At 44.9% G+C, this 27,646-nt stretch overlaps 1 protein-coding gene across 2 annotated transcripts; it reads left to right on the forward strand.

Annotated features, from left to right (window-relative positions):
• The first annotated feature begins 1,071 nt into the window (after window positions 1-1,071).
• LOC141117165 (alpha-1-antitrypsin-like protein CM55-MS) lies at window positions 1,072-25,486 on the forward strand. 2 transcript variants are annotated; one of them, XM_073609843.1, is made up of 5 exons: window positions 1,072-1,136; window positions 13,235-13,869; window positions 18,657-18,927; window positions 24,298-24,442; window positions 25,184-25,486. In XM_073609843.1, exons 1-5 carry the CDS (start codon window positions 1,087-1,089, stop codon window positions 25,373-25,375), a joined length of 1,293 nt encoding a protein of 430 aa, XP_073465944.1. In that variant the 5' UTR covers window positions 1,072-1,086; the 3' UTR covers window positions 25,376-25,486. The 2 variants fall into 2 exon arrangements, with proteins under 2 accessions (XP_073465944.1, XP_073465945.1); XM_073609844.1 differs by lacking the exon at window positions 1,072-1,136 and adding an exon at window positions 9,748-9,878.
• Window positions 25,487-27,646: the final 2,160 nt, after the last annotated feature.

Genomic DNA, 27,646 nt, shown 5'->3' on the forward strand with positions numbered 1-27,646 from the left:
ACACCGCACCACCAATCACCACCAACTGCCAGTCAGGATAACGGAACCACCGCTCGGCTGTCATTTTGGTATAGGCAGGGCGGGAAGTGGTTAAGGAGGCCTGTCCCCTGCCAATCCATGTTGGGGATTGGTCAAGTCTCCTTAGAACACCCCAGACAGCTCCACCTCTCTTCCCCACCTCTATTGTAGAATCCTCTAGAAACCAGAGGAAGGTGACAGAGAAATGATGCTGCATGTGAGTCACCTGCTACTGCTCTAGGCCACTCCCAGCCCACACAGATCAAAACAAACAGGCCTAGCTTGCTGCTAGGCCTGATTAAATTTGTCTGCAAATCCTACATCTAGCACCTACCTAAAGTAGAGGGTGCAACCCCCCACCAGAAACCAGCTGGTCCCTCAGCTGGGAAAATTGGAAAAAAGGGCATCCCACAAAATAAATTGGATGGGGAAAAGACAAACAACTTGGATGGGGAGCTGTACAAATAAATTACGTACAAAAATATTAAATATAAATCTTTGATAGGCATTTATATCTGTACAGTATGAATTAAGGCACTTCTAACTACAGATCCCTGCAGCTAACAGACCATCCCTAGTCCTGAGACCCGATTGGCTGGGAGTCCTAGGGCTCCATGGCCAATTGGGTCTCAGGACCCACTTCCTGATTGGCCAGGAGAAGAAGCAGGAAGACAATAGTGAATAATATTAATTTGCTACTGTCACACAACTGGGTGGGCTCGGGGCACAGTGCTCTGCGCCCTGAGCCCACCCTTTTTTGAAGCCAATTAGAGCTTCAGGCTCTAATCATGTGCTTCAAAAAGAAACAAAAAAAACATTGAAATCCATGAGTCCGGCGCCCTGCATGTAGATTAGGGTCTGAGGGCATGGATTAGAGGGGTGGCGCCCCTGCGCCCCTAATGGAGCGGCCGCCACTGATACTGGGAATCCCTGTTTTCATGTAGCAGTGCATATTCAATGAAGACAAAGAACAGGAGGACCAGCCTCGGTTGATGTCACTTTATGGGTGGCACATTTCACCTGCTGCCCTGTGCTGCTTGTAGTTTACCAGGGCAGAGACTGTTTGCAATGAAACAGGTCCGACCAGTCAGGTGCTGCTCTGGGATTACAGGTTTCATGTAAGTAGATCTTCGATTTAGTCAGATAAGCAGAATATTTTATTACATAGAGTTCAAGTTACTTATTATAATCAATTAACCGCTTTCCTATCAATAGGAGGGGAACTCGTATGCAAAGGTACTGAGATTACTGTTGGCTTGGGCTTGTACAGTGTGCACAGGAATTTGGAAAGATAAATTCAGATAGCAACCAGATTCCTTGTTTTGTTCTCCCATTTGAATAAGGAATAAAACCCAATTGGTGCCTTCAGGCAACAGATCCCACAAGGAATTAATAGACAGAAACAATTCCATTAATGAATTGATAGCCAGCCACAGCTCTGTTAACCACTTGCCCCCTGGGCACTTATTCCCCCTTCCTAACCAGGCCAATTTTCAGCTTTCAGCACTCTCACAATTTGAATGACAATTACTCAGTCTTGCAACACTGTACTCATATGACAATTTTGTCCTATTTTTCACAAAAATAGACCTTTTCTTTTGGTAGTATTTAATCACCTCTGGGATATTTATTTTTTTGGGCTATAAATGAAAAAAGACTGAAAATTTTGTAAAAAAAAAAATGCATTTTTCTCCGTTTCTGTTATAAAATTTTGCAAATGAGTATTTTTTTTTCAGAAATTTTGGCCAAAATTGATACTGCTACATATCTTTGGTACAAATAACCCAAATCAGTGTATATTATTTGGTCTGTGTGAAAGTTATAGAGACTACAAGCTATGGGGCCAATCTCTGAAAATTGATCACACCTGATGTACTGACGACCTATCTCATTTCTTGAGACCCGAACAAGCCAGGAAAGTACAAATACTCCCCAAATGACCCCTTTTTGGAAAGTAGACATTCCAGGGTATTTAGTAAGAGGCATGGTGAGTTTTTTGAAGTTGTCATTTTTCCCCCACAATTCTTTGCAAAATGAAGATTTTTGTTTTTTTTCATTTTTTTTTACAAAATTATCATATTAACAAGTTATTTCTCACACACACAGCATATGCATACCACAAATTACACCCCAAAATACATTCCGCTCCTCCTCCTGAGTATAGCGATACCACATGTGTGAGACTTTTACACAGCCTGGCCACATACAGAGGCCCAACATGCAGGGACCACCATCAAGTGTTCTAGGGACATAAATTGCACATCTAATTTCCTGACTACCTCTTACACTTTTGTGCGGCACTGTAGGGCACTGTAGTGGCACTGAGGAGCACTGTAGTGGCACTGATAGGCACTGGAGTGACACGGATGTGCACTGATGTGGCACAGATCAGCACTGATGTGGCACCGATAAGCACTAATGTGGCATGGATGAGCACTGATGTGCCACGGATGAGCACTGATGTGTCATGGATGTGGCATGGATGTGGCATGGATGAGGCATGGATGAGGCATGGATGAGACAAGGATGAGCACTGATGTGGCATGGATGAGCACTGATGTGTAATGGATGTGGCATGGATGTGGCATGGATGTGGCATGGATGAGGCATGGATGAGACAAGGATGAGCACTGATGTGGCATGGATGTGGCACGAATGAGGCATGGATAATCACTGATGGGGCATGGATGAGGCACTAATGAACACTGATGTGGCACTGTTGAGCACTGATGTGGCATGGATGTGGCATGGATGAGCACTGGTGTGGCATGGATGTGCACTGATGTGGCATGGATGAGGCATTGATGAGCACAGATGAGCACTGATGTGGCATCGATGAGCACTGAGGGGCATGGATGGGCATGGATGAGCACTGATGTGGCATGGATGAGGCACGGATGAGCACTAATGTAATGTGGCATGGATGAGTACTGAGGGGCATGGATGGGCATGGATGAGCACTGATGTGGCATGCATGAGGCACAGATGAGCACTAATGTGGCGTGGATGAGGCATGGATGGGCCCAGATGAGCACTGATGTGGCATGAATGAGCACTTATGAGCATGGATGGGCATAGATGAGCACTGATATGACATGGATGAGGCATGAATGGGCATGGATGAGCACTGATGTGGCATGGATGAGGCATGGATGGGCATGGATGAGCACTGATGTGGCATGGATGAGGCATGGATGGGCATGGATGAGCACTGATATGACATGGATGAGGCATGAATGGGCATGGATGAGCACTGATGTGGCATGGATGAGGCATGGATGGACATGGGTGAGCACTGATGTGGCATGGATTAGGCATGGAAGGGCACAGATGAGCACGGATGTGGGATGGGTGAGGCACAGATATGACATGGATGGGCTTGGCTGTGGCATGAATAAGGGCACAGATGATCACTGATGTGGCACGGATGAGGTATGGATGAGCACGCATGAGGCATGGATGGGCATGGATGAGGCATGGATGGGCATGAATGAGACATGGATGGGCATTAATGAGGCATGGATGGGCATGGATGATGCATGGATGGGCACGGATGAGGCATAGATGGGCATAGATGAGGCATGCATGAGCACGGATGAGGCATGAATGGGCATGGATGGGCATAGATCAGCGCTGTGGGCACTTCAGATCCAGCCCACTCGCGCTGCTGCACTGGCTCGCTCCTCTCCTCACACGTTGTACCGATCGGTGTGAGGAGAGAGCTGTGCCAGTTTCTTGACAAGTGATCCCTCCGTCATTGGACAGAGCAATCACGTGGTAAAGGGCCGCTGTCATTGCTGGTCCTGGTGACCTGGTGATCATGGACACTTCTGGGTGCGTGCCCCAGGGAAGCGCGAGTTCGGGAGGATGTCATTGTACACCCTCCGAGAACTAGCCGACTGCACTGTAGCCATCATTCGGCTATGAAACAATAAAAAATGTTGCCGCGCTAAACATAGATATTGAATAAACAAGTGTCCATAAAATGTGAACGACTGGTGCTGTTCTAAATAGTGCAGATGAATTCATTGATGAACATCCAGTAACAATCAGTATAGTTGATGTGCGTTTTGATAAAATTCCTCCTTACCAGAGGTCTAGACTCTAAATTATGAGTCTAGACAGGCGTGATATGCAGATATAGAAGATCTAATCAGCTTCCTCTATATTTATATTTAAGGTGGTGGTACTGTCATGGCTGATGGTAACGTTTACTCCATAATAGGGCCCATGAAGGAAAGATAAAACGCCCACAAAGTGTAAAACTGCTTGACAGTTTATTAAAAGAAATCAGTGCTAAACACTTATGGAAACCCGGTAAAAACGAGCATTAATAGATCCAAGACATGCTAGCAGTCGAGGCACGGATGCAGCACCAGTTGTTCACATTTTATGGCGAGCCGCATGGTCTCTGGGCTCGGATGCGGTTGCCCCTGGGGGGGGAGGAGGAGAGGGTTTTTTTTTTTTCTCTCCCTTTCCCCTTTCACCTCCCTATCCCCCCTCTTCCTTCCATTGTTCTAGGTGATATACAGTTGCAATAAAAAGTATGTGAACCCTTTTGGAATGATATGGATTTCTGCACAAATTGGTCATAAAATGTGATCTGATCTTCATCTAAGTCACTACAATAGACAATCACAGTCTGCTTAAACTAATAACACACAAAGAATTAAATGTTACCATGTTTTTATTGAACACACCATGTAAACATTCACAGTGCAGGTGGAAAAAGTATGTGAACCCTTGGATTTAATAACTGGTTGAACCTCCTTTGGCAGCAATAACTTCAACCAAACGTTTCCTGTAGTTGCAGATCAGACGTGCATAGCAGTCAGGAGTAATTCTTGACCATTCCTCTTTACAGAACTGTTTCAGTTCAGCAATATTCTTGGGATGTCTGGTGTGAATCGCTTTCTTGAGGTCATGCCACAGCATCTCAATCGGGTTTATCGTATTTTCTTCTGTTTAAGCCATTCTGTTGTTGATTTACTTCTATGCTTTGGGTCGTTGTCCTGTTGCAACACCCATCTTCTGTTGAGCTTCACCTGGTGGACAGATGGCCTTAAGTTCTCCTGCAAAATGTCTTGATAAACTTGGGAATTATTTTTTCCTTCAATGATAGCAATCCGTCCAGGCCCTGACACAGCAAAGCAGCCCCAAACCATGATGCCCCACCACCATACTTCACAGTTGGGATGAGGTTTTGATGTTGGTGTGCTGTGCCTCTTTTTCTTCACACATAGTGTTGTGTGTTTCTTCCGAACAACTCAACTTTGGTTTCGTCTGTCCACAGAATATTTTACCAGTACTGCTGTGGAACATCCAGGTGCTCTTATGTAAACTGTAAACGTGCAGCAATGTTTTTTTTGGACAGCAGTGGCTTCCTCTGTGGTATCCTCCCATGAAATCCACTCTTGTTTAGTGTTCTACGTATCGTAGATTCGCTAACAGGGATGTTGGCATATGCCAGAGACTTTTGTAAGTCTTTAGCTGACGCTCTAGGATTCTTCTTCACCTCATTGAGCAGTCTGCGCTGTGCTCTTGCAGTCATCTTTACAGGACGCCCACTCCTAGGCAGAGTAGCAGCAGTGCTGAACTTTCTCCATTTATAGACAATTTGTCTTATCGTGGACTGATGAACAGCAAGGCTTTTGGAGATACTCTTATAACCCTTTTCAGCTTTATGCAAGTCAACAATTCTTAATCGTAGGTCTTCTGAGAGCTCTTTTGTGCGAGGCATCATTCACATCAGGCAATGCTTCTTGTGAAAAGCAATCCCAGAACTGGTGTGTGTTTTTTATAGGGCAGGGCAGCTGTAACCAACACCTCCAATCTCATCTCATTGATTGGACTCCAGTTGGCTGACACCTCACTCCAATTAGCTCTTGGAGATCTCATTAGTCTAGGGGTTCACATACTTTTTCCACCTGCACTGTGAATGTTTACATGGTGCGTTCAATAAAAACATGGTAACATTTAATTCTTTGTGTGTTATTAGTTTAAGAAGACTGTGATTGTCTATTGTTGTGACTTAGATGGAGATCAGATCACATTTTATGACCAATTTGTGCAGAAATCCATATTATTCCAAAAGGGTTCACATATTTTTTATTGCAACTGTAGGTAGGGGGGAGGAGTGATGCACTTGATGTCGAGGAAGGTGGGATTAATAATGAGAAGGGGGACAAAGCACATAGGGGGGAAGGGTAAGGGAAGGTGGATATATAGGATGGGGGGGTAGAAGGAGTAGATGTGGTTAAAGGAAGATGAGGTGTATATTCACTATAGATAGGCAAGGGGTGGAGTATGGCTTATAGAAGCCTCGTAATTATTAATTTTTTTTGTGCTTGTTTGTTTTTTTCTTTTTTGGGTGTTAAGAGTGGTATGGACATGGCTCATAGAAGCCTCTTAATTTTTTTTTCTCTCTTAGTTTGGGTGAATTGGGAGCACATTTAATATAAGGTATTTGGAGGAGGGAGGAGGGGTGGAGGGAGGGGGGAAAAGGGAAAGTTTCCCATTTTTTTGGGGGGGGGGGGGGGGATTGGGAAATGGATAAAGATGTGTTGACTCTTTGTGATAAATATAAATATGTTACGAAGGTGGTTTTAATGGATATGTCAAATTTAATACAAATTTTTAAAAAAATAAAAAAAAAAAATAGAAAAAGAAAAGTAATTAGTAAATAATTGTGTGCAAACCATTTGCTAAAATACAACTACATAAACATGTGCAAACATCTATCATAAAGTGCTAATAAGGCATGGCATGCTATATCAAATACTAGTCATTTCTATATACACAATGTGCAAAAAATATCAAAGGTGCTAGTGCAAGACAACGTGCAGGATAATAAATGCCAAGTAATTGCCAAACATCCATAGAATGTTTATAGAGTGCTGTAGTCCAATTATGGCACCTTCAAAAAACGAGAAAGCAAAAAATAAAAAAAATATCAAATAAGATGAAGAATGGCGCAATGTAAAGTCCCCAATTCCTACAATTGTGTATACTGTCCAAAAATTGGTAGGAATCCACCGCAGTGCAACACCCAAAAGTGAACCTGTCACCGCTCTCACTGAATCATACTCACCAGAACACCAGGCTGGCCAGATTATAAACCAGCACAAACGCCCAATTATTTCCAGCAACCACTGTATCCACTCCTCTCCCGAGTCAGACTCCCGTCTGTATCACTTCCCTTAAGTCATAGTGCTCAATACAGGAAAAGTAAAAAGGAAGGAAGGAGGCTCCCATTGTGTGAATCGTAAAAAAAAAAAAAAAACAGGCTTTTATTTAAAATAGCAAATATTCCACTCACATGTCACAAGTGTCCTCCCGACACTAGGATTAAACGCTAGATATTGTAGCTTGTCTCCGGTCTCCTCACGGACCGCAAGTACAAATCTAGCGTTTAACCCTAGTGTCAGGAGGACACTCGGGACATTTGAGTGGAATATAAATGCTAGATATCGTAGCTCATTTGGCTGCTGCTCCGTGAGGATGCCGCATGACGAAACACGTAGGACGGGGCAAGGACGCTGACGTCACCGCGCATGCCGATTCGTACTCGCGGTCCACGAAGAGACCAGAGACAGACGAGCTACAATATCTAGCATTTAATTCCTAGTGTCGGGAGGACATTCCTGACATGTGAGTGGAATATTTGCTGTTTTAAATAAAAGGCGATGGGAGCCTCCTTCCATCTTTTTACTTTTCCTGTATTGAGCACTATTGACTTAAGAGAAGTGATACAGACGGGAGACTGACTCGGGAGAGGAGTGGATACAGTGGTTTCTGGAAATAATTGGGCGTTTGTGCTGGTTTATAATCTGACCAGCCTGGTGTTCTGGTGAGTTTGATTTAGTGAGAGCGGTGACGGGTTCACTTTTGGGTATTGCACTGCATTCCTACCGTTTTTTTTGGACAGTATACACAATTGTAGGAATTAGGGAATTTACATTGAGCCAATCTTCATCTTATTTGATATTTTTTTTATTCTTTACGTTTTAATTTTTTGAAGGTGTCATAATTGGACTATAGCACTCTATAAACATTCTATGGATGTTTGGCAATTACTTGGCATTTATTATACTGCACGTTGTCTTGCATTAGCACTTTTGATATTGTTTGCACATTGTGTATATAGAAATGACTAGTATTTGATATAGCATGCCATGCCTTATTAGCACTTTATGATATATGTTTGCACATGTTTATGAATTTGTATTTTAGCATATGGTTTGCACACAATTATCTACTAATTAAGTACACAGAGTTGGTGTGTGGATCAGCGCTGCTCACTCTAGATTCTGTCCCAATTTATTATTTGGTTATCAATTAATCAGGGCAGCAGGGATCCATCAGATCATTTTGCACTTTCATTTAGTATATCCATCTGTGACAGTGTTACTTTAATATAAACTATTTTATTTTAACATTTTTAATATATTGCACTGATGCATATGTAATAATTTGGGGAGGGCACAGTGTAGTATCTTTACCCTGGACATGGATGACCTTGACCAGCATGGAAGGAGCCATAGTTGTCACCCAGGCTGGACGCCAAGACGGTCAGCCTTTGTTTATCTCCATTACAGCCACCACATCTAAGGGCCGATAGCTGCAATATATTACAATATTGTTTTTTAGGCTTACGTACAAGTATGCTCCAATGGAGGAACAGAACATAGGATATATTGTCAGTGGCAGGCGGTGGTAATTTTCTTTCGGGGGGTGGCAAACAGTACCACCCCCCTCCCCGGTGGGTCGGGTCTGGAGCACTTACCCCATCTATGGTGGGCAGCGCTTCTCCCGGGCTTCCCCTGCTCTCCACGGGCATTGCGACGGCTTCCGTTTCCTCCCTCCTCGGTGGCCAATTGTGGGACTCTTCTCTTTTTGGCCAATCGGAAAAACGTGTCTCAGACCCGCTTCTGATTGTCCAAATTGAGGATCAGTGTTTCAATAGCGAATATTCATTCTCTGTTGTAACACCTGGGCGGGCTCCTGGCACAATGCTCTGCGACCCGAGCCCGCCCAATTTTCAAAAAAACAAAAAACAAACCCCCCCGCCGCTGTAATTCATATACCCGGCATCCTGAAAGGGGTCGGACGCATGAATAGGGGGTGGCCGTGGCAGCAGTGGATATGAATGCTATGAATGAATCTATCTATTCATATAGGGCAGTGTTTCTCAACTCCAGTCCTCAAGGCGCCCCAACAGGTCATGTTTTCAGGATTTCCCTCAGAGGAAACAGCTGTGGTGATTACTAAGGCGGTGAAACTGATCAAATCACCTGTGCATAATAATGGTGAGCCTGAAAACATGACCTGTTAGGGCGCCTTGAGGACTGGAGTTGAGAAACACTGATATAGGGGGTGGTGGCCGTGGATAGAGGGGGCGGCACCCGGGCGCCCCTAATGGACGGGCCGCCACTAATTATTGTCCTCGGAAAAGTAAATTCAGTGTAAATAATTCAGAACTCCAGATACAAAGTATATAATTGGGTTACTGCAGCTAGCTAGACTTCTAACCCATCCCCACCACATCCAAAACAAAATACAAATGTTGGCTTTAGATATACTTTTACTAGATCATTTGGCTTGGTTTCCTTGCTGTCAATAATTAAATGTAGAAAATTGAGAAATTTAGATACTACGGCCATCAAACTCTACTGTGCGTAAGAATCCAAGATTTACATTGCAACATTGTTTACCTTTCCTTCCATGAACTTCTAGTTTGGAGGTTGTTTGATAGAAGTATGTGGAATTTTCGGATTTCTCAACTGGCGTGGGTTGGATATCATTATATATAAGAGACTCTCCTGACTCCTGTTTATTCTGGAGATCGCTGAGTGCCACGGGTGAGTCTGGAAGGATTCATGATTCAATACTTTGTGCATTTATTTTATATCTATAAAAGTATTGTATTCAATCAATGTTTAATATTGGAGAATTGGGGGGGGGGGGGGCTCCTGCAGATATAGGATGAGATGGACAGGAGGGGAGGAGGAGTCCCATGTAATATGCCATGCTGTGAGCCCCATATTGTGCCCTGCCTTTATGTAATGCACCCTGCTACCACCCAACGTACCCTGTTCCCATATAATGTACCCTGCTCCCATATAATGTGCCCTGTCGTCATGTAATATGTCCTGCTCCCATATAATGTGCCCTGCTCTTATGTAATGCACATTGCTCCCTCCTAACGTACCCTATTCCCATGTAGTGTGCTCTGTTATGTAATGTACCCTGTCCCAACATAATGTGCCCTGCTCCCATGTAATGAGCCCTGCCCTCATGTAATATGCCCTGCTCCCATATAATGTGCCCTGTCGTCATGTAATATGCCCTGCTCCCATATAATGTGCCCTGTCGTCATGTAATATGCCCTGCCCCCACATAATGCGCCTTGCTCCCATGTAATTTGCCCTGCCCCCACATAATGGGCCCTGCTCCCATGTAATTTGCCCGGCCCCCACATAATGTGCCCTGCTCCTATGTAATGTGCCCTGCTCCTATGTAATGTGTCCTGCCCTGATGTAATGTGCCCTTCCCCCCACATAATGGGCCCTGCTCCCATGTAATGTGCCCAGTCCCCACATAATGAGTCTTGCCCCCACATAATGTACTCTGCCCCCACATAATGTACCCTGCTCCCATATAATGTGCCCTGCCCCCACATAATGCGCCCTGCTCCCATGTAATTTGCCCTGCCCCCACATAATGCGCCCTGCTCCCATGTAATTTGCCCTGCCCCCACATAATACGCCCTGCTCCCATGTAATTTGCCCGGCCCCCACATAATGTGCCCTGCTCCTATGTAATGTGCCCTGCTCCTATGTAATGTGTCCTGCCCTGATGTAATGTGCCCTTCCCCCCACATAATGGGCCCTGCTCCCATGTAATGTGCCCAGTCCCCACATAATGAGTCTTGCCCCCACATAATGTACTCTGCCCCCACATAATGTGTCCTGCTCCCATATAATGTGCCCTGCCCGTACATAATGTGTCCTGCTCCCATATAATGTGCCCTGCCTCCACATAATGTGTCCTGCTCCCATGTAATGTGCCCGGCTCCCATGTAATGACCCCTGCCCCCACATAATGTGCCCTGCTCTCACATAATGTGCCATGCCCTCAGGTAATATGCCCTGCCCACCACATAATGTGCCATGCTCCCATGTAATGTCCCCTGCCCCTACATAATGTATCCTACCCCCATGTTTCCTGCTCCCACATAATATGCCCTGCTCCCATGTAATTTGCCCTGCCCTCACATAATATGCCCTGCTCCCATGTAATTTGCCCTGCCCCCACATACTGTGCCCTGCTCCCACATAATGTGCCATGCCCCCTCATAATGTGCCCTGTTCTCATGTATTGTGCTTTGCTCCTGTATAATGTGCCCTTCTCTCATGTAATTTGCCCTGCCCCCACATATTGTGCCCTGCTCTCACATAATGTGCCCTTCTCTCATGTAATGTGCCCTGCTCTCATATAATGTGCCCTGCTCTCATATAATGTGCCCTTCTCCCATGTAATGTGCCATGCTTCAATGTAATGTGCCCTGCTCTCACATAATGTGCCCTTCTCTCATGTAATGTGCCCTGCTCTCATATAATGTGCCCTGCTCTCATATAATGTGCCCTTCTCCCATGTAATGTGCCATGCTTCAATGTAATGTGCCATGCTTCAATGTAATGTGCCCTGCTCTCGTGTAATGTGCCATGCTTCAATGTAATGTGCCCTGCTCTCGTGTAATGTGCCATGCTTCAATGTAATGTGCCCTGCAATTATGTAATGTGCCCTGCTCCCATGTAATGTGCCATGCTTCAATGCAATGTGCCCTGCTCTGGTGTAATTTGCTCTTTTTTCACATAATATACCCCGCTCCCATGTAATGCACCCTGCTCCCCCCATATAGTGTGCCTCCTGACCCGCTGTACCCAGCCCTGCTGCCCCCTGTACACTGTTTATATCAGGTTGGAGGCAGAATTGAACATTTGTGCAGAAAAATCAAGCACATGTTAAATAGTTACATTTTAATATCAATTCTATTAATTAATGCTATTTCTAAAAATAATTGTTGATATATCAGCAGTTTGCCGATCACACCGATGTTCCGTGAGCTGTAGATGTGAACATTATTTCAGGGGTTCCCTGAGATCTCAGTCTTTTTGCCAAGGGTTCCTCCAAGGTAAAACGTTTGAGAAACCCTGGATTACAGAATGTCCACTTTAAATAACGAATCAAATTTAATAAACATCACATGTAAGAGATACTTATCCTGGACTCTGAACTCTCCTTTCAGCCCCACATCCAATCGCTTTCCAAGGCTTGCCGCCTCAACCTCCACATCATCTCTAAAATATGTCCCTTCCTAACCAATGAGAACGCAAAGCTCCTAATTCACTTCCTTGGCCTACCTTTAAATACGCTATCCCCCTTCAGTCCATCATGAACGCTGCTGCCAGACTCATCCACCGTACAAACCCCTCACCTCCTCTCCTCTATTCACCTCACCTTTCCCATCCTCAATTCTCCTCTAGCCTTCTCACCTCTCCTTTCCCCTCCTCAACTTTCCCCTAACATCCTGTCCTCTACTCACCTATCCCTCCTCAACTATCCTCTAGCCTACTTTCTTCTCTTCTGCTCTCCCCTCCTCTTCTTTCTTCCCCTCTTCTCTCCCCTTAACCTTCTTCTATCCTCCTTTCCTCTCACCTTCTCTCCCCTCTCTTCTCCCCCTCCTCTCCTCTTCTCTCTTCTCTTCAATTGTTCTTTAGCCTCCTCTCTTCCCCTCCTCTCTCCTCCCCCTCTTCTCCTTTCATCCTCTCCCCTCCTCTCCTCATCTCCCCTCACCTCCCTTTACCTCATCTCTCCTCTACTCTTGTAGCCTCTCTTTCTCACCTCACCTTACCTCTCCCCTCCTCTCCTCTCTTTAATTGTCCTTTAGCCTTCTCTCTTCCCCTCTCCTGCCCCTCTCTTCCACTCCCCTCCTCTCCTTTCCTCTTCTCACCTCTCCTCTCCATCTGCTTTCTCCCCTTCTCAACACTCCTCTATCTTCCTCTCCTCTCCTCCCTCCTCTCCCTCTGCTCCTCTCATTTTCTCACCTGACCTCAACTTTCCTCCAGCCTCCTCTTATCTCCTCATCCCTCCTCTCTTCCCTCCTATCCTTCTCAAGTCTTTAAAGTAAAACACGTTAATCCATGTCTTACAGAGCAATGAGGGTCTTTTTGTTTGTGTTCCTGAGCCAAGCTCTTCTGTGTGCTGGGGTTTTTGGTCACCACGAGAAACAGGAGGAACATCATGAAAAACAAGTTGATGATCACACTGAAGAGACATCACCTCTCCAGAAGATTGTTCCAGGCAATGTAAAGTTTTCATATTCATTCTACAATCATCTAGCTAACAAATATCCAAGTGATAACTTATTTCTGTCTCCCATGAGTATCTCCCTGCTATTCAGCATGCTCTCTGCGGGTGCCAAGGGTCAGACTCAGACTCAGATTCATGAAACACTTGGCTTCAACGTGTCTACAACCTCAGAAGACATCAACAAAGGCTTCCAGCAGCTCCTTCGCCTTGTTAATCAGCCCAACACGGATCTGGAGCTCAACAGTGCTAACGCTCTGTTTCTCGAACAGCACACAGAGCTTGTTGAGAAGTTTATCGAAGATCTCAAGGACTTCTATGAATCTGAAGTAATTCATTCTGATTTTCAAAAAGGAGATGAAGCAAAAAATCAGATTAACGCTTATGTGGAGAAAAAAACGAATGGGAAGATCAAAGAATTGCTGAAAAGTGTCAGCCCGGCGACACTTCTGGTCCTTATCAACACAATCTACTTCAAAGGTAAGTTGTGGACATTTGAAACCAGGTCAGCGGAAAAGACGTAATGATCTTTTGAGAGGTCCATTCTATGGTTATGTAGCCCTACTTTCCGTAGGAGCCGCAGGAATTACTGTCCAGGTCCTCCCAACTTCTGCCCTGCGTCCAGGCACACAACAGTCTCATTCCCTCGTTCTCCATGGACCTGCCTAGGGGATGTTGTTTTTGTTTGTTTTTATTGTTTTGGAGAACTTGGATAGGGATGAGGGTAATGGTGAGATACTCCAAAGATAAGAATTATGTACAACTTAAGTGGTGTTTTCCGGCTGAAATTATACTTTTTAAATAAAAAATCCCCCTATAATACACAAGCTAAATGTATTCTAGTAAAGTTAGTCTGTAAACTAAGGTCTGTTTTGTTAGTTTATAGCAGTAGTTTGTTATTTCATAAACTTACAGCAGGCCTTGGCCATCTTAAGTGTGGGCATCTGAAGCCAGACTGTATTTCTTCCTGGATCTCATCCTTGCAGATCTCGCACATGCTCAGTGCAGCTTAAGCAGTGTAATAGGTTTCAGGTCAGGTTTCCATAGCAACGGCAGTGTCAGAGGAAGTTGCCGCCCCTTCCCAGAAGGCATTGCAAACAGGAAATGATGCGATGGGCCACGGCCAGGGAGGAGGAAGTGAAAAATGAATACAGCAGATATACAGGAGGTGCTGAGAAAAAAAATAAAAATATATCCAATTCGTTTACAGTGCACCGTTTAGTGAGGGATGCTGCAGAGTTGTAAAAGTGGGTGGAACTCCACTTTAGGACTGAGGACTTGGTTTTCCTTTCAGGACAAGCTATAATGAAGTCCAGACTTGTAACAATCAGTAGACTTCCACTTGAAGACCAAGCCTTTTTTCTAGCACTTCTTGCTTAAATTAGGAATTTTTGCCAGAAAATTACTTAGAACCCCAAAACATTATATATATTTTTTTTAGCAGAGACCCTAGGGAATAATATGGCAATCGTTGCAACTTTTTATGTCACACGGTATTTGCACAGTGGATTTTCAAACACAATTTTTGGGGAAAAAATACTTTCTAATGAATTAGAAAAAAAAAAAATTCAATATATACCCCACATTTTTTATATAATGTGAAAGATGACGTTACGCCGAGTAAATAGATACCTAACATGTCACTCTTAAAACTGTGCACACTCGTGGAATGTCGACCAACTTTGGTACTTGAAAATCTCCATAGGCGACGCTTTAAATCAGGGGTCTTCAAACTACGGCCCTCCAGTTGTTCAGGAACTACAATTCCCATCATGCCTAGTCATGTCTGTGAATGTCAGAGCCTTACAATGCCTCATGGGATGTGTAGTTCTGCAACAGCTGGAGGGCCGTAGTTTGAGGATCCCTGCTTTAAATGCTTTTACAGGTTACCAGTTTAGAGTTACAGGGGAGGTCTGGCGCTAGAATTATTACTCTGGCTCTAACGTTTGTGGCGATACCTCACATGTGTGGTGCGAATGCCGTTTACATACGCGTTCGCCTCTCAGCGTTGGCATGGAGGGATAGGGGCGCTTTAAAAAAAAATAAAAAAATCTTATTTATTTTGTTTTTAAGTTTTACACTGTCCCTTTATTATTTTTTTATCACTTTTGTTCCTAATACAAGAAATGTAAAGATCCCTTGTGATAGAAATAAGAGATGACAGGTCCTCTTTATGGAGAGATGTGGGATCAATAAGACCCCAAAAAAGGAAGAGATCAAATTTTTTTTTTTTTGATCTTTTGATTTAACCACTTGCCGACCGCCGCACGCCGATGTACGTCCTAAGTTTGGCGGCGGATATCGTGACATAGCTGTCATAACCCCTTATCCCCGTTTTCGTGCGGCGGTCGGCTTTCAGATAAAAGTGGTCTCTGCGGGGGATTCGCAGCAAGATCACTTTTATCGGTGGCGGGAGAGCCCCTCCCGCCGCGATCCGGTGCCCTCTGCCGCTTACCGGAGCCGTCGGTAACGGCGGAGGCCATCGCGTCTGTCCCCTTGTTGTTCCTGGAGACGAGTGAGGGGAAGATGGCGTCCACTCGTCTCCATGACACTGCTGGGCGGAAGCAACGTCAAAACGTCACTTTCGCCCATACGTCTTAAAGACACATTTTTTTCAATGTCATTTCTTTAAATGACTTTTTTTTTTTTGTTTGCATTTTAGTGTAAATATGAGATCTGAGGTCTTTTTGACCCCCCAGATCTCATATTTAAGAGGTCCTGTCATGCTTTTTTCTGTTACAAGGGATGTTTACATTCCTTGTAATAGGAACAAAAGTGACACAATTTTTTTTATTAAAACAGTGTAAAAATAATTAAAATCATGTAAAATAAATAAGAAAGATAAAAAAATGTTGTTTTTAAAACCCCCCGCCCCGACAAGCTCGCGCGCAGAAGCGAAGGCACACGTGAGTAGCGCCCGCATATGAAAACGGTGGTCAAACCACACATGTGAGATATCGCCGCAATCGTTAGAGCGAGAGCAATAATTCTAGCCCTAGACCTCCTGTGTAATGCAAAACATGCAACCTGTAGAATTTTTTAAACGTCGCCTATGGAGATTTTTGAGGGTAAAAATTTGACGCCATTCCACAAGTGGGCGCAATTTTGAAGCGTGACATGTTGGGTATCAATTTACTCTGCGTAACATTATCTTTCACAATATAAAAAAAAGTGGGCTAACTTTACTTGTCTCATTTTTTTATTCAAAAAAGTGAATTTTTTCCAAAAAAAGCGGGCTTGTAAGACCGTTGCGCAAACACGTTGTGAAAAAAAGTATTGCATTGACCGCCATTTTATTCTCTAGGGAATATATAATGTTTGGGGGTTCTAAAAAAATTTCTAGCAAAAAAACTTGTTTTAAACATGTAAACACCTACATTCCAAAACGAGGCTGGTCCTTAAGTGGTTAACCACTTTCCGCCCGCTGTATATTAAAATGACGGCGGGCAGGATACACTTTTTTTTACTTTCTGCTATAAAACATTTCCAATAAAAAAAAATTTTAAAAATCAAATTTCTTTAGGCCAATATGTATTCTGCTACATATTTTTAGCTAAAAAAATCCCAACACGTGTATATTGATTGGTTTGCGCAAAAATGATCGCGTCTACAAACTATATGATAGGTTTATGGCCTTTCTTTTTTTTTTACTAGTAACTTTGCGGTGGACAAATTGGACACTAAGTGACACTTTTTTGGGGACCAGTGACACCAATATAGTGATCAGTGCTAAAAAAAAATGCACTGATTACTGTATAAATGGCACTGGCAGGGAAGGGGTTAACACTAGGGGGCGATCAAGGGGTTAAGCGTGCTCCTAGGGAGGTGCTTTCTAACTGTGTTGGGGGGACGGATACCCTGGAGGAAAAGAGAGAACCGTGTTTCAGCTTAGCAGAAACACAAGATTTCTTTTTTGCTCCCTGACAGATCAGCGGTTTGCCTTGTTTACATAGGCAGACCACTGCTCCGTTCGGCGGGTCGCGGCGGCTGCCATTGTCTTGACGGGAAAGTTCCCCCCGGCGGATAAGGACCCCCCTGTACTGCGCATGGGCCGGCTTGCGCAGTACGAATGACTACGGAGCCACCGAAAGTCTCCGAAGTTGAACAGCTGATCGTCAGCTCTACAGGGCACCTGCGCACTGAGTCCAGGTTGAAGCCCCACCATCCAAGTGGACATAGAGTTAGAATAAAACTATGCCAAGCGAAGTGAGGCCGTCCCTGAAGCGTGGCGAGGGAATCGAGCCTGCGAGGGGCCCTGTTACAGGCGCCGTGTACAGCTGACTCACAGGTGTTCAGCTTCGGCTATTCTCGGCGGCTCGCATTGCGCAAGCGCTGAGCCTGCGCAGTACAGGGGAGTCCTTATCCGCCGGGGGGAACTTTCTCGGCAGAACACCGGACCCACTGATTGGCTCCCGCTGTGTCCAACCACAGCAGGAGCTGGTGCTCCAGCAGCGCGCACGCGCACCCCCTACACCGCATGCGCAAAATCATGTACAGGTACGTGATTTTGCGCAGCCGGGCCGCCCTGCCGCGGTATGTACGCGGTTGGTGGTACAGAAGCGGTTAATAACAGCAGCGAGTCCTTAGTGTCCATTAGAGCCAGAGCCACGATTGGCAAATAGTCCATAAGAGGTAGCACAGAGTCCATATAGTCCATGTTTGGCAAAGATCCCTAAAGGCAATAAGTTTAAGACAGGCTATTAAGAGTCCATGAATTTGAAGAATCCATTATGCCCAATGGCACATAGCGGGAAATTCTGAACTATTTTTCTCTTGTGCCCACATCAAGAAATAATGATAAATGATACTGAACAGAGTAGAAGGATGTATAGAGGTACAGATGTAGAATTTCTTCATACATTTAGGCCAAAATGTATTCTGCTACATGTCTTTGGTAAAAAAAAAAAATCCCAATAAATGTATATTGATTGGTTTGAGTTATAGTGGGAACTGCGATAGTGTGGAGGGCACCACCTTCTTAGCGCGTTTCAACAATCATGATTTTATCTTTGTGATCAACCCATGCTTGTTTAAACGCGTTGGGCGGGTTGTGGTCTTTGGGTGGAAATGAACATGGTTACAGCTATTTGGTGGATGTTTTGAATTGAAGAACCCAAAACAGTGGAGATCAGTGCGTGTCTCTCATTTATCTTCAGTGACGGGCTTGTTTGAGCAAGCACCCTGCACTTGTCTGGGTCTGGGGTGGTGCTGTGGGTTACAATTTCTGCAGAGCGCTAACCAATGACATTTCATTTTGCTCTTCTCAGGCACCTGGTTGCACTCTTTTGATGAGACTCGTACGAGGGAAGCGGACTTCCACGTAGATGAGAACAAGAGCATCAAGGTGCCCATGATGACCATTAGGGAGAAGTTTCTGGTAGCCATCGTACGGGAGATGGGCTTTGTGATGGTCGATATCCCATATAAAGGAAATACCTCGGCCATCCTCATCGTGCCGGATAAAGGGAAGCTTCAGGAGGTGGAAAGAGCTCTCCAGAACGTATCAATGCAGACCTGGAGGAGGCTCATAAGACCAATGTAAGAGCCTTCTGTAATGAAGCATGCATTATATATCTGATCTGAGTACATAGTCCCAGTCCTGGGTCAAGGTCATCTAGAGCCCAGGGCAAACATGCCAGATTGCGCCCCCCCCCCCCAAGATGTATGAGCATTATGTGTCAGAAACCATCCCCCCCTGAAGAAATCGAGCAGTAATCTGCATGCTTTACCCCTAAGCATAAATTCCCCCTCCTCCCAGTACAAATTTGCCTCCTACTTAAATCCTCTTCCCAGCACCAATCTTTGCCCCCCCCGACCCCCCAACTCAAATCCTCTCATTCCCCATATGCCCTTATCAATAATCCACCCCCCCTCCTGAAAAACATTTCCCCCTCCTAGCACAAATCCTCTACCCCTCAAATTTCCCCTCTGAGCACAAATTCTCTCCCCTCCATTCCAAATGCACAAATTCTCCCCAATCCCCCACCCTAGCACGAATCCCCCCCCCAAAAAAATTTCCCTCCCTAGCACAAATACACTCTATCATCCCTGCTAGCACAAATAACCCCCCCCCCCAAAAAAAATCTCCTCCTAGCAAAAATCCCCTCCCCCCCACCGTATTACATTTTCTAGCACAACCCCCCCAAAAAAAATCCCCCTCCTAACACAAATCTTCTTCCCCCATCCCCCCTCCCAACACAAATTCCCTTCAAATCACCACTCCTAGCACACCTCCCCAAATTTCCATTCCTCAAACTATTATTATCCCCTGCCACCCCCCCAAATTCCCCCTCCCAACACAAATCAACTCCCCCAACCACCTTGTGGTGCCCCCCCCCCGTCCTCACATGATACCACGGTGCCGGCCCTTCTGCCCACCCCTTGTCCCGGCCCTGCATAGTCCTAGATGAGCAATCTCTGACCTGAGTGATGAGAACAGAGAGCAATACCCACCCTGACCAACACAATAGATAGTATTACAAAAGCTGCTTTATTATGTAGGATGCTTCGCTCAGTACTCATGAAATTAGAGTGGCATCAAAGATTTCCTTTATATGGTTAATGCCCAATCAAACTTACAGGCTTTTTCTGGCACTTTTTGTTTAGAAAGTGTTTTTTTTTTCTCGAAAATTACTAAGAACCCCCAAATATTATACGTTTTTTTTCTTTTTAAAGCAGATGCCCTAGAAAATAAATCGGTGGGTTTTGAAATTTATGATGTCACACGGTATTTGCGCAGCGGTTTTTCAAACACAATTTTTTGGGGAATTTTTTTTTTTTTATGCAAACAAACACAATACAAAACTCAATTTTTTTTCTTTTTTTGTAAAATATAAAAGATGTTACGAAGAGCAAATAGATACCAAAACGTGTCTTGTTTTTAAGATTGCGCACGGCTCTGCAAACGGAGACAAATGACGTACATTTCACTATCCCTAGGCGACGCTTTACGTAAAAGCCGTTCCAGGTCACCACTTTAGATTTACAGAGGAGGTCTGGTGCTGGGATTACTGCCCATAATCTGACGTTTGTGGTGATACCTCACATGTATGGGACGATTGCTGTTTGCCGTGCGTGTGCGTGTGCACTAGCATGGGGGGCGGGGGGACAGGGGCACTTACAACATTTTTTTTTTTCCTACACTGTTGCTTTAATTTTTTTTATTTTTACACCGTTGCTTTAATTTTATTTATTTTTTGATCACTTTTCTTGCTGTCACAATGAATGAAAACATCCTTGTGACAGCAATAGGTGCGTGACAGGTCCTCTTTAACCACTTAAGGACCAGCCTCATTTTGGATTTTTAGGTGTTTACATGTTTAAAACAGTTTTTTTTTGCTAGAAAATTACTTAGAACCCCCAAACATTATATATGTTTTTTTTTTTCAAACACCCTAGAGAATAAAATGGCAGTCATTGCAATACTTTTTTTTGCACCGTATTTGCACAGCGGTCTTATAAGCGCACTTTTTTTGGAAAAAATTCACTTTTGTGAATAAAAAATAAGACAACAGTAAAGTTAGCCCAATTTTTTTTTATATTGTTAAATATAATGTTACGCCAAGTAAATTGATACCCAACATGTCACGCTTCAAAATTGCACCCGCTCGTGGAATGGCGTCAAACTTTTACCCTCAAAAATCTCCATAGGCGACTTTTAAAAAATTCTACAAGTTGCATGTTTTGCGTTACAGAGGAGGTCTAGGGCTAGAATTATTGCTCTCGCTCTACCAGTCGTGGCGATACCTCACATGTGTGGTTTGACCACCGTTTTCATATGCGGGCACTACTCGCGTATGCGCTCTCTTCTGCGCGCGAGCTCGTCGAGACGGGGGGGGGGTTTAAAAAAATGTATTTTTATTATTTATTTTACATTATTTTTACACTGTTTAAAAAAAAAAAAATGTGTCACTTGTATTCCTATACCAAGGACATCCCATGTAATAGAAAAAAGCATGACAGGACCTCTTAAATATGAGATCTGGGGGTCAAAAAGACTTCACATCTCATATTTACACTAAAATGCAATAAAAAAAAAAAAGTCATTTAAAAAAATGACATTGAAAAAAATGTGCCTTTAAGAGGCGTGGGCGGAAGTGACGTTTTGACGTCGCTTCCGCCCAGCAGTGTCATGGAGACGAGTGGGCGCCATCTTAGCTTCACTCGTCTCCAGGCACAGCACGGTGAAGGACGTGATCGCCTCCGCCGCTACCGACGGCTCCGGTAAGCGGCAGAGGGCACCGGATCGCGGCTGGAAGGGGGGGTGCCCCTCTCCCGCCACCGATAAAAGTGATCTCGCGGCGAATCCGCCGCAGGGACCACTTTTATCAGAAAGCCCGCCGCCGCACGAAAACGGGGATACCGTGCCATAACAACGATATCCACCGGAAAAGTTTGGACGTACATCGGCGTGCGGAGGTCCGAAAGTGGTTATGGAGAGATCTGGAGTCAAATCCCTCCTCTGTCCTTGAAAGCATTCATACTTTTGTTTTTTTTTTTTTTTTTAAATGGCGCCGTTAACATCCGGATAAACTGGAAGTGAGGTCACGTCATCTCTTCCGGGTTGCCATAGAGGAGACCCGATCAAAGCCAATCCCGGCTTCGTATGGGTCTCGGACATGCCGGCTGGTAGCTCGTGTCTCCCAGTCTGGCGGGAGAGCCCGAGCAAGCTGTGGAAAAGCGGTGGGAGGGGGGATGTCCCCTCCTGCTGCTTGTAATAGCAATCCAGTGACTAGTTAGGCGCTCCGATTGCTATTACTAGAGAGCCGACCACAGCCTGCAGCTGCATATCATCTCCGGTACAACCACTTGAAGTCCACTGACGTACCAGGTACGCGATTTGGCGGCAAGTGGTTCAATCAGGTAAATACATTCCAGGTTCGCCACAACAAAAGATGTACAAAGTCTTAACCACTTAAAGCGGGGTTCCCATTTAAAAAAAAAAAAAATGAAAAGTCAGCAGCTACAAATACTGCAGCTGCTGACTTTTAATATTCGGACACTTACCTGTCCCAGGGTATCAGCGATGCGGGGGGATCGGAGACCCGCTCGTCCCCCCCTCCGCTCGGCGGCACCGGCATTTTAACTGTGCGTACCGGCTGTGGCAAGAAGCTGATACTAAGTACATTTGTTGCATTAAAAAAAAAAGAAATACATTCAATGATGTATTAATGATTACAGAGCCGCATTCATCCGATTCTTTTATATCTGCCCAGAGTTCAGCCCTAAAGAGACCCTGTCACCAGGCCATATGAACAAAAGTATTCCCATAAGATTATATGTGCATTTAATGTATTTTAGGCATATTATTTCCCTGTAAAATCCGATCTTGTGTAAAACACCTAAAGGCCCTGACACATCTTGTTGGGCGCCACCATCTTGGATATGATGTCAGCAGCCGCAGCAGGTTCACAACTGTCACTCAAGTGACCCTCTGTAGCGGGGGGTCTCCAAACTATTTAAAATAAAGGGCCAGTTTACTGCCCTTCATACTTTAGGGGGGAGGGGGCAGTGGGGGTAGAAAATGTCCTAGGGGCCCATCAGTGAGAATAAACATGGCCTCAGGGTTGGTGGTCAGTAGGTGGAAGAATGGCTCCCTCATCATTTGTAACCAATGGGAGGAATAGTCCCCCACTGTTGGTATCAGTGGGAGGAATAGTGCCCCATCATTGGTATCAGTGGGAGGAATAGTGTCCCATCATTGGTACCAGTGGGAGGAATAGTGCCCCATCATTGGTATCAGTGGGAGGAATAGTGCCCCGCTATTGGTATCAGTGGGAGGAATAGTGCCCCATCATTGGTGTCAGTGGGAGGAATAGTGCCCCATCATTGGTACCAGTGGGAGGAATAGTGTCCCATCATTGGTACCAGTGGGAGGAATAGTGTCCCATCATTGGTACCAGTGGGAGGAGTAGTGCCCCATCATTGCTGTCAGTGGAAGGAGTAGTGCCCCATCATTGGTGTCAGTGGGAGGAATAGTGCCCCATCATTGGTGTCACTGGGAGGAATAGTGCACCATCATTGGTGTCAGTGGGAGGAATAGTGTCCCATCATTGGTGTCATTGGAAGGAATAGTGTCCCATCATTGGTATCAGTGGGAGGAATAGTGCACCATCATTGGTACCAGTGGGAGGAATAGTGTCCCATCATTGGTATCAGTGGGAGGAATAGTGCCCCATCATTGGTGTCAGTGGGAGGAATAGTGCACCATCATTGGTATCAGTGGGAGGAATAGTGTCCCATCATTGGTATCAGTGGGAGGAATAGTGCCCCATCATTGGTATCAGTGGGAGGAATATTGCCCCATTATTGGAACCAGTGGGAGGAATAGTGTCCCATCATTGGTATCAGTGGGAGGAATAGTGTCCCATCATTGGCATCAGTGGGAGTAATAGTGCCCCATCATTGGTACCAGTGGGAGGAATAGTGTCCCATCATTGGTACCAGTGGGAGGAATAGTGCCCCATCATTTGCATCAGTGGGAGGAATAGTGCCCCAAGGGCCGCAGTTTGCAGGCCACTGCTCTATAGTATTCACCTTCACTCCTCCCCGGCAGCGACATAAAAGGTTATGTAGGGAGGTGAGGGGAGTGGTGGTGGAGCTGGGCCAACAAAGATAGTAATCAGACACTCCAAAAAATGCAAAAGGCTAAAACATGCAAGGAGGGAGAGGGTTGTGCTAAGGATATTGACTCCTCCTGAAGTAGGGGCACAATACAAGTAATAAAAAAATGAAAGAAAAAAACCCACAAATAAGCCTGCAAAATACTTTTATGCGCTTTTTTGTTGCAAGTTTGTAAATCTTTGTCCATATCGGACATTCAGAATATAAAGGATTGCTGTCAGTGACTGGTTCTCTTTAGGAAGCCTTGATCGTTCCGCCCTGCCAACTGCAATGTTTCCTCCACAGGGAAATCTTTGTGTCAATCCCTAAATTTTGTGTTGAAGCTACGATCAACCTGAAGAGCGAATTATCTGAAATGGGGATGAAGGACGTCTTCACTGGGAAAGCCAATCTTTCTGGAATTACAAAGCAGCAGGTGGAGGTGTCCGAGGTGAGATGTGTGCTCCGTGTACTGTCCCTCCTTCTATATATACACTTGTTCTATAACTCTTTTCAGTTTTCCCCCCGGAAACAGATTTTGATGGAACTTTCACAATTTTAGATGTCCTCTGTAAAATGTTTCAGTCATTGAATTGCATACCCTATATTGCCAAAAGTATTGGGGCGCCTACCTTTACACACGCATAAACTTTGATGGCATCCCAGTTTTAATCCGTCGGTTTAAATATTGAGTTGGCCCACCCTTTGCAGCTATAACAGCTTCAACTCTTCTGGGTTTAGGTCAGGACTCTGTGCAGGCTAGTCAAGTTCCTCCATCCCAAACTTGCTCATCCGTGTCTTTATGGACCTTGCTTTGTGCACTGGTACGCAGTCATGTTGGAACAGGAAGGGGCCGTCCCCAAACTGTTCCCACAAAGTTGGAAGCATGAAATTGTCCAAAATGTCTTGGTATGCTGACACCTTAAGCGTTCCCTTCACTGGAACCCCTGAAAAACAACCCCCCCACCATAATCCCACCTCCACAAAATGACTTGGACCAGTGCACAAAGCAAAGTCCATAAAGCGAGTTTGGGGTGGAGGAACTTGGCTGGCCTGCACAGAGGCAAAGATCACTCAGCTTGTCCCTATTCGACAATAGCGTGTTATTCAAATGTAACGTAGATGTGAAACATTGTTTCTTTGTTATCAAGCATCTGTAACTGAATGTACCATGTAACCTTTTATTTTCCAGGCAATTCATAAAGCAGTGCTGAGAGTAGATGAGAAGGGATCGGAGGCCGCAGGGGCATCGGCTGCCGTCATCACAAAATTAAGTCTACCATTTCAAGTTATTGCGGATCGCCCTTTCCTGATAACCATCCTACATAAACCCACTAACACCATTCTCTTCACTGGGAGAATCATGAAGCCTGAGAATTGCTGAAACCATGTGAGGTTGATGCTGATTTCTCATACAGCCCATGAGGAGGTCATGAGAATCAAATTAGTCGGGCCCCAAATTTCCTGACAAAATTAAAATATATTTTTTATTTTCGTTCTCTGTCCTTTCTTTACTACACTACAATTGCCTTATTATTTGATTATTTGACAGGGTATTAGGGCCCGTTTACATTGATGCACATTATGCTGCATTAAGGCAGCCAATTCAACATGAATGGCCTACAAGGGCACCAAAATGGTAGATGGATGTAGCATTTTGGGCAGCGGACATTAATTTGTTGTTGCAACCATAGTTGTGCTCAGCCTATTGCATTAAGATGTGCACCCCCAAGGGGAAACACACGTGTGTGTATGTGTATGTATATATTGTGTGTGTATATATATATATATGTGTATATATATATATATATATATATATAGATATATAGATATCTATCTATATAGATATCTATATATCTATATAGATATATAGATATATCTATATATATAGATATATATCTATCTATATATATATATATATATATATATACACACACAATATATACATACACACACATATATATATATATCTATATATATATCTATATAGATAGATATATAGATATATCTATCTATATAGATATATATATAGTACTGGGTGCAGAGTTAACCACTTCAGCCCCGGAAGATTTGGCTGCTCAATGACCAGAGCACTTTTTGCGATACAGCACTGCGTCGCTTTAACTGACAACTGCGCGGTCGTTCGACGCTGTGCCCAAACAAAGTTGACGTTCTTTTTTTCCCACAAATAGAGCTTTCTTTTGGTGGTATTTGATCATCTCTGCGGTTTTTATTTTTTGCGCTATAAACAAAAGAAAGAGCGACAATTTTGAAAAAACACAATATTTTGTATTTTTTGCTATAATAAATATCTCCAATTTTTAAAAATAAAATCAAATTTTTTCAAAATTTTAGTCCGATATGTATTCTTCTACATATTTTTGGTAATAAAAATCACAATAAGCGTATATTGATTGGTTTGCGCAGAAGTTATAGTGTCTACAAAATGAAATTGCAACCACCGGTCACGAGCATCGGCACCCCCGCATGTGCACGCCTGCTATCCCGCTTAAAGGAGCCGACGTATGGCTACAACGGCTCGTGCCAACCTGCTGCAGTATAATGAAGGTAGCTGGTAGCAAGTGTTTAAGGAATGTGCTATGTACAGGGCTCAGAAGTGTGCTATATTTAGGTTGCAGAGCTCTCCCCACAAATCCACCCTTTGCTTCCAGTACAGAGCTCTCCCCACAAATCCACCCTTTGCTTCCAGTACAGAGCTCTCCCCACAAACCCACCCTTTGTTTCAAATACAGAGCTCTCAGTCCTTTCACCCCCAAATCCTCCATACCCCACGTAAAGAATATCAGAGATAGGAGCGAGGGGCTGTTGCCGAAGGGCAGCTAAAACAGTAGCAGTGTGTAGGCCACCGGTGCTGGCTTTAGCAGGAGCCAGGGGCGGAACTACCACCATAGCGACCCATGCGGGCGCTATGGGGCCCACAGCCGAGTGGGGCCCAGTGAGGATGAGAGCACCACCGCCTCCCAGCCAGGGGAAGAGAGAGGAGAGGAAGAGGCGAGCTGTCAGTATCAGCAGAGAGCTGAATTGCCCGATGTAATAGCTTTCATTAGAACTTCCAGTGTTTCCGGGGCTCACATAGCTCCACCTCTTGGCCAATACAATGCGGGACGTGTGACGTCATCAAAGGCGTCAGGCCAAGAGGTGGGGCTATGTGACCATGAGCCCTGGGAAGACGGGAAATTCAAATGAAAGCTATTACAGCGAGCAATCCCACTCTCTGCTGATCCGGGTGGCTTGCCTCTTCCTCTGCATAGGTGAGGCTGTATGGGGCACAGGCAGACCAGGCTGTATTGGGCAGAGGCAACGCTGTATTGGGCACAGGTCACTCTGCATTGGGCACAGGTCACGCTGCATGGGGCACAGGTCACGCTGTATGGGGCACAGGTCACTCTGCATTGGGCACAGGTCACGCTGCATGGGGCACAGGTCACGCTGTATGGGGCACAGGTCACGCTGTATGGGGCACAGGTCACGCTGCATTGGGCACAGGTCACATCATATGGGGCACAGGTCAAGCTGTATGGGGCACAGGTCACGCTGTATGGGGCACAGGTCACGCTGCACTGGGCACAGGTCACGCTGCATTGTGCACAGGTCACGCTGTATGGGGCACAGGTCAGGCTGTATGGGGCACAGG

Source organism: Aquarana catesbeiana, linkage group LG13, assembly GCF_042186555.1.
Source record: "Aquarana catesbeiana isolate 2022-GZ linkage group LG13, ASM4218655v1, whole genome shotgun sequence".
Classification (NCBI taxonomy): Eukaryota; Metazoa; Chordata; class Amphibia; order Anura; family Ranidae; genus Aquarana; species Aquarana catesbeiana.

What these genes read in the sequence shown, in the direction of transcription:
- LOC141117165 (XM_073609843.1), top strand. Translation starts at nt 1,087, where the DNA reads ATGAAACAGGTCCGACCAGTCAGGTGCTGCTCTGGGATTACAGGTTTC. An exon ending in TCTGGGATTACAGGTTTCAT is followed by an intron (nt 1,137 to 13,234) that starts GTAAGTAGATCT and finishes CATGTCTTACAG; the next exon opens with AGCAATGAGGGTCTTTTTGT. An exon ending in AGGAGGCTCATAAGACCAAT is followed by an intron (nt 18,928 to 24,297) that starts GTAAGAGCCTTC and finishes TTTCCTCCACAG; the next exon opens with GGAAATCTTTGTGTCAATCC.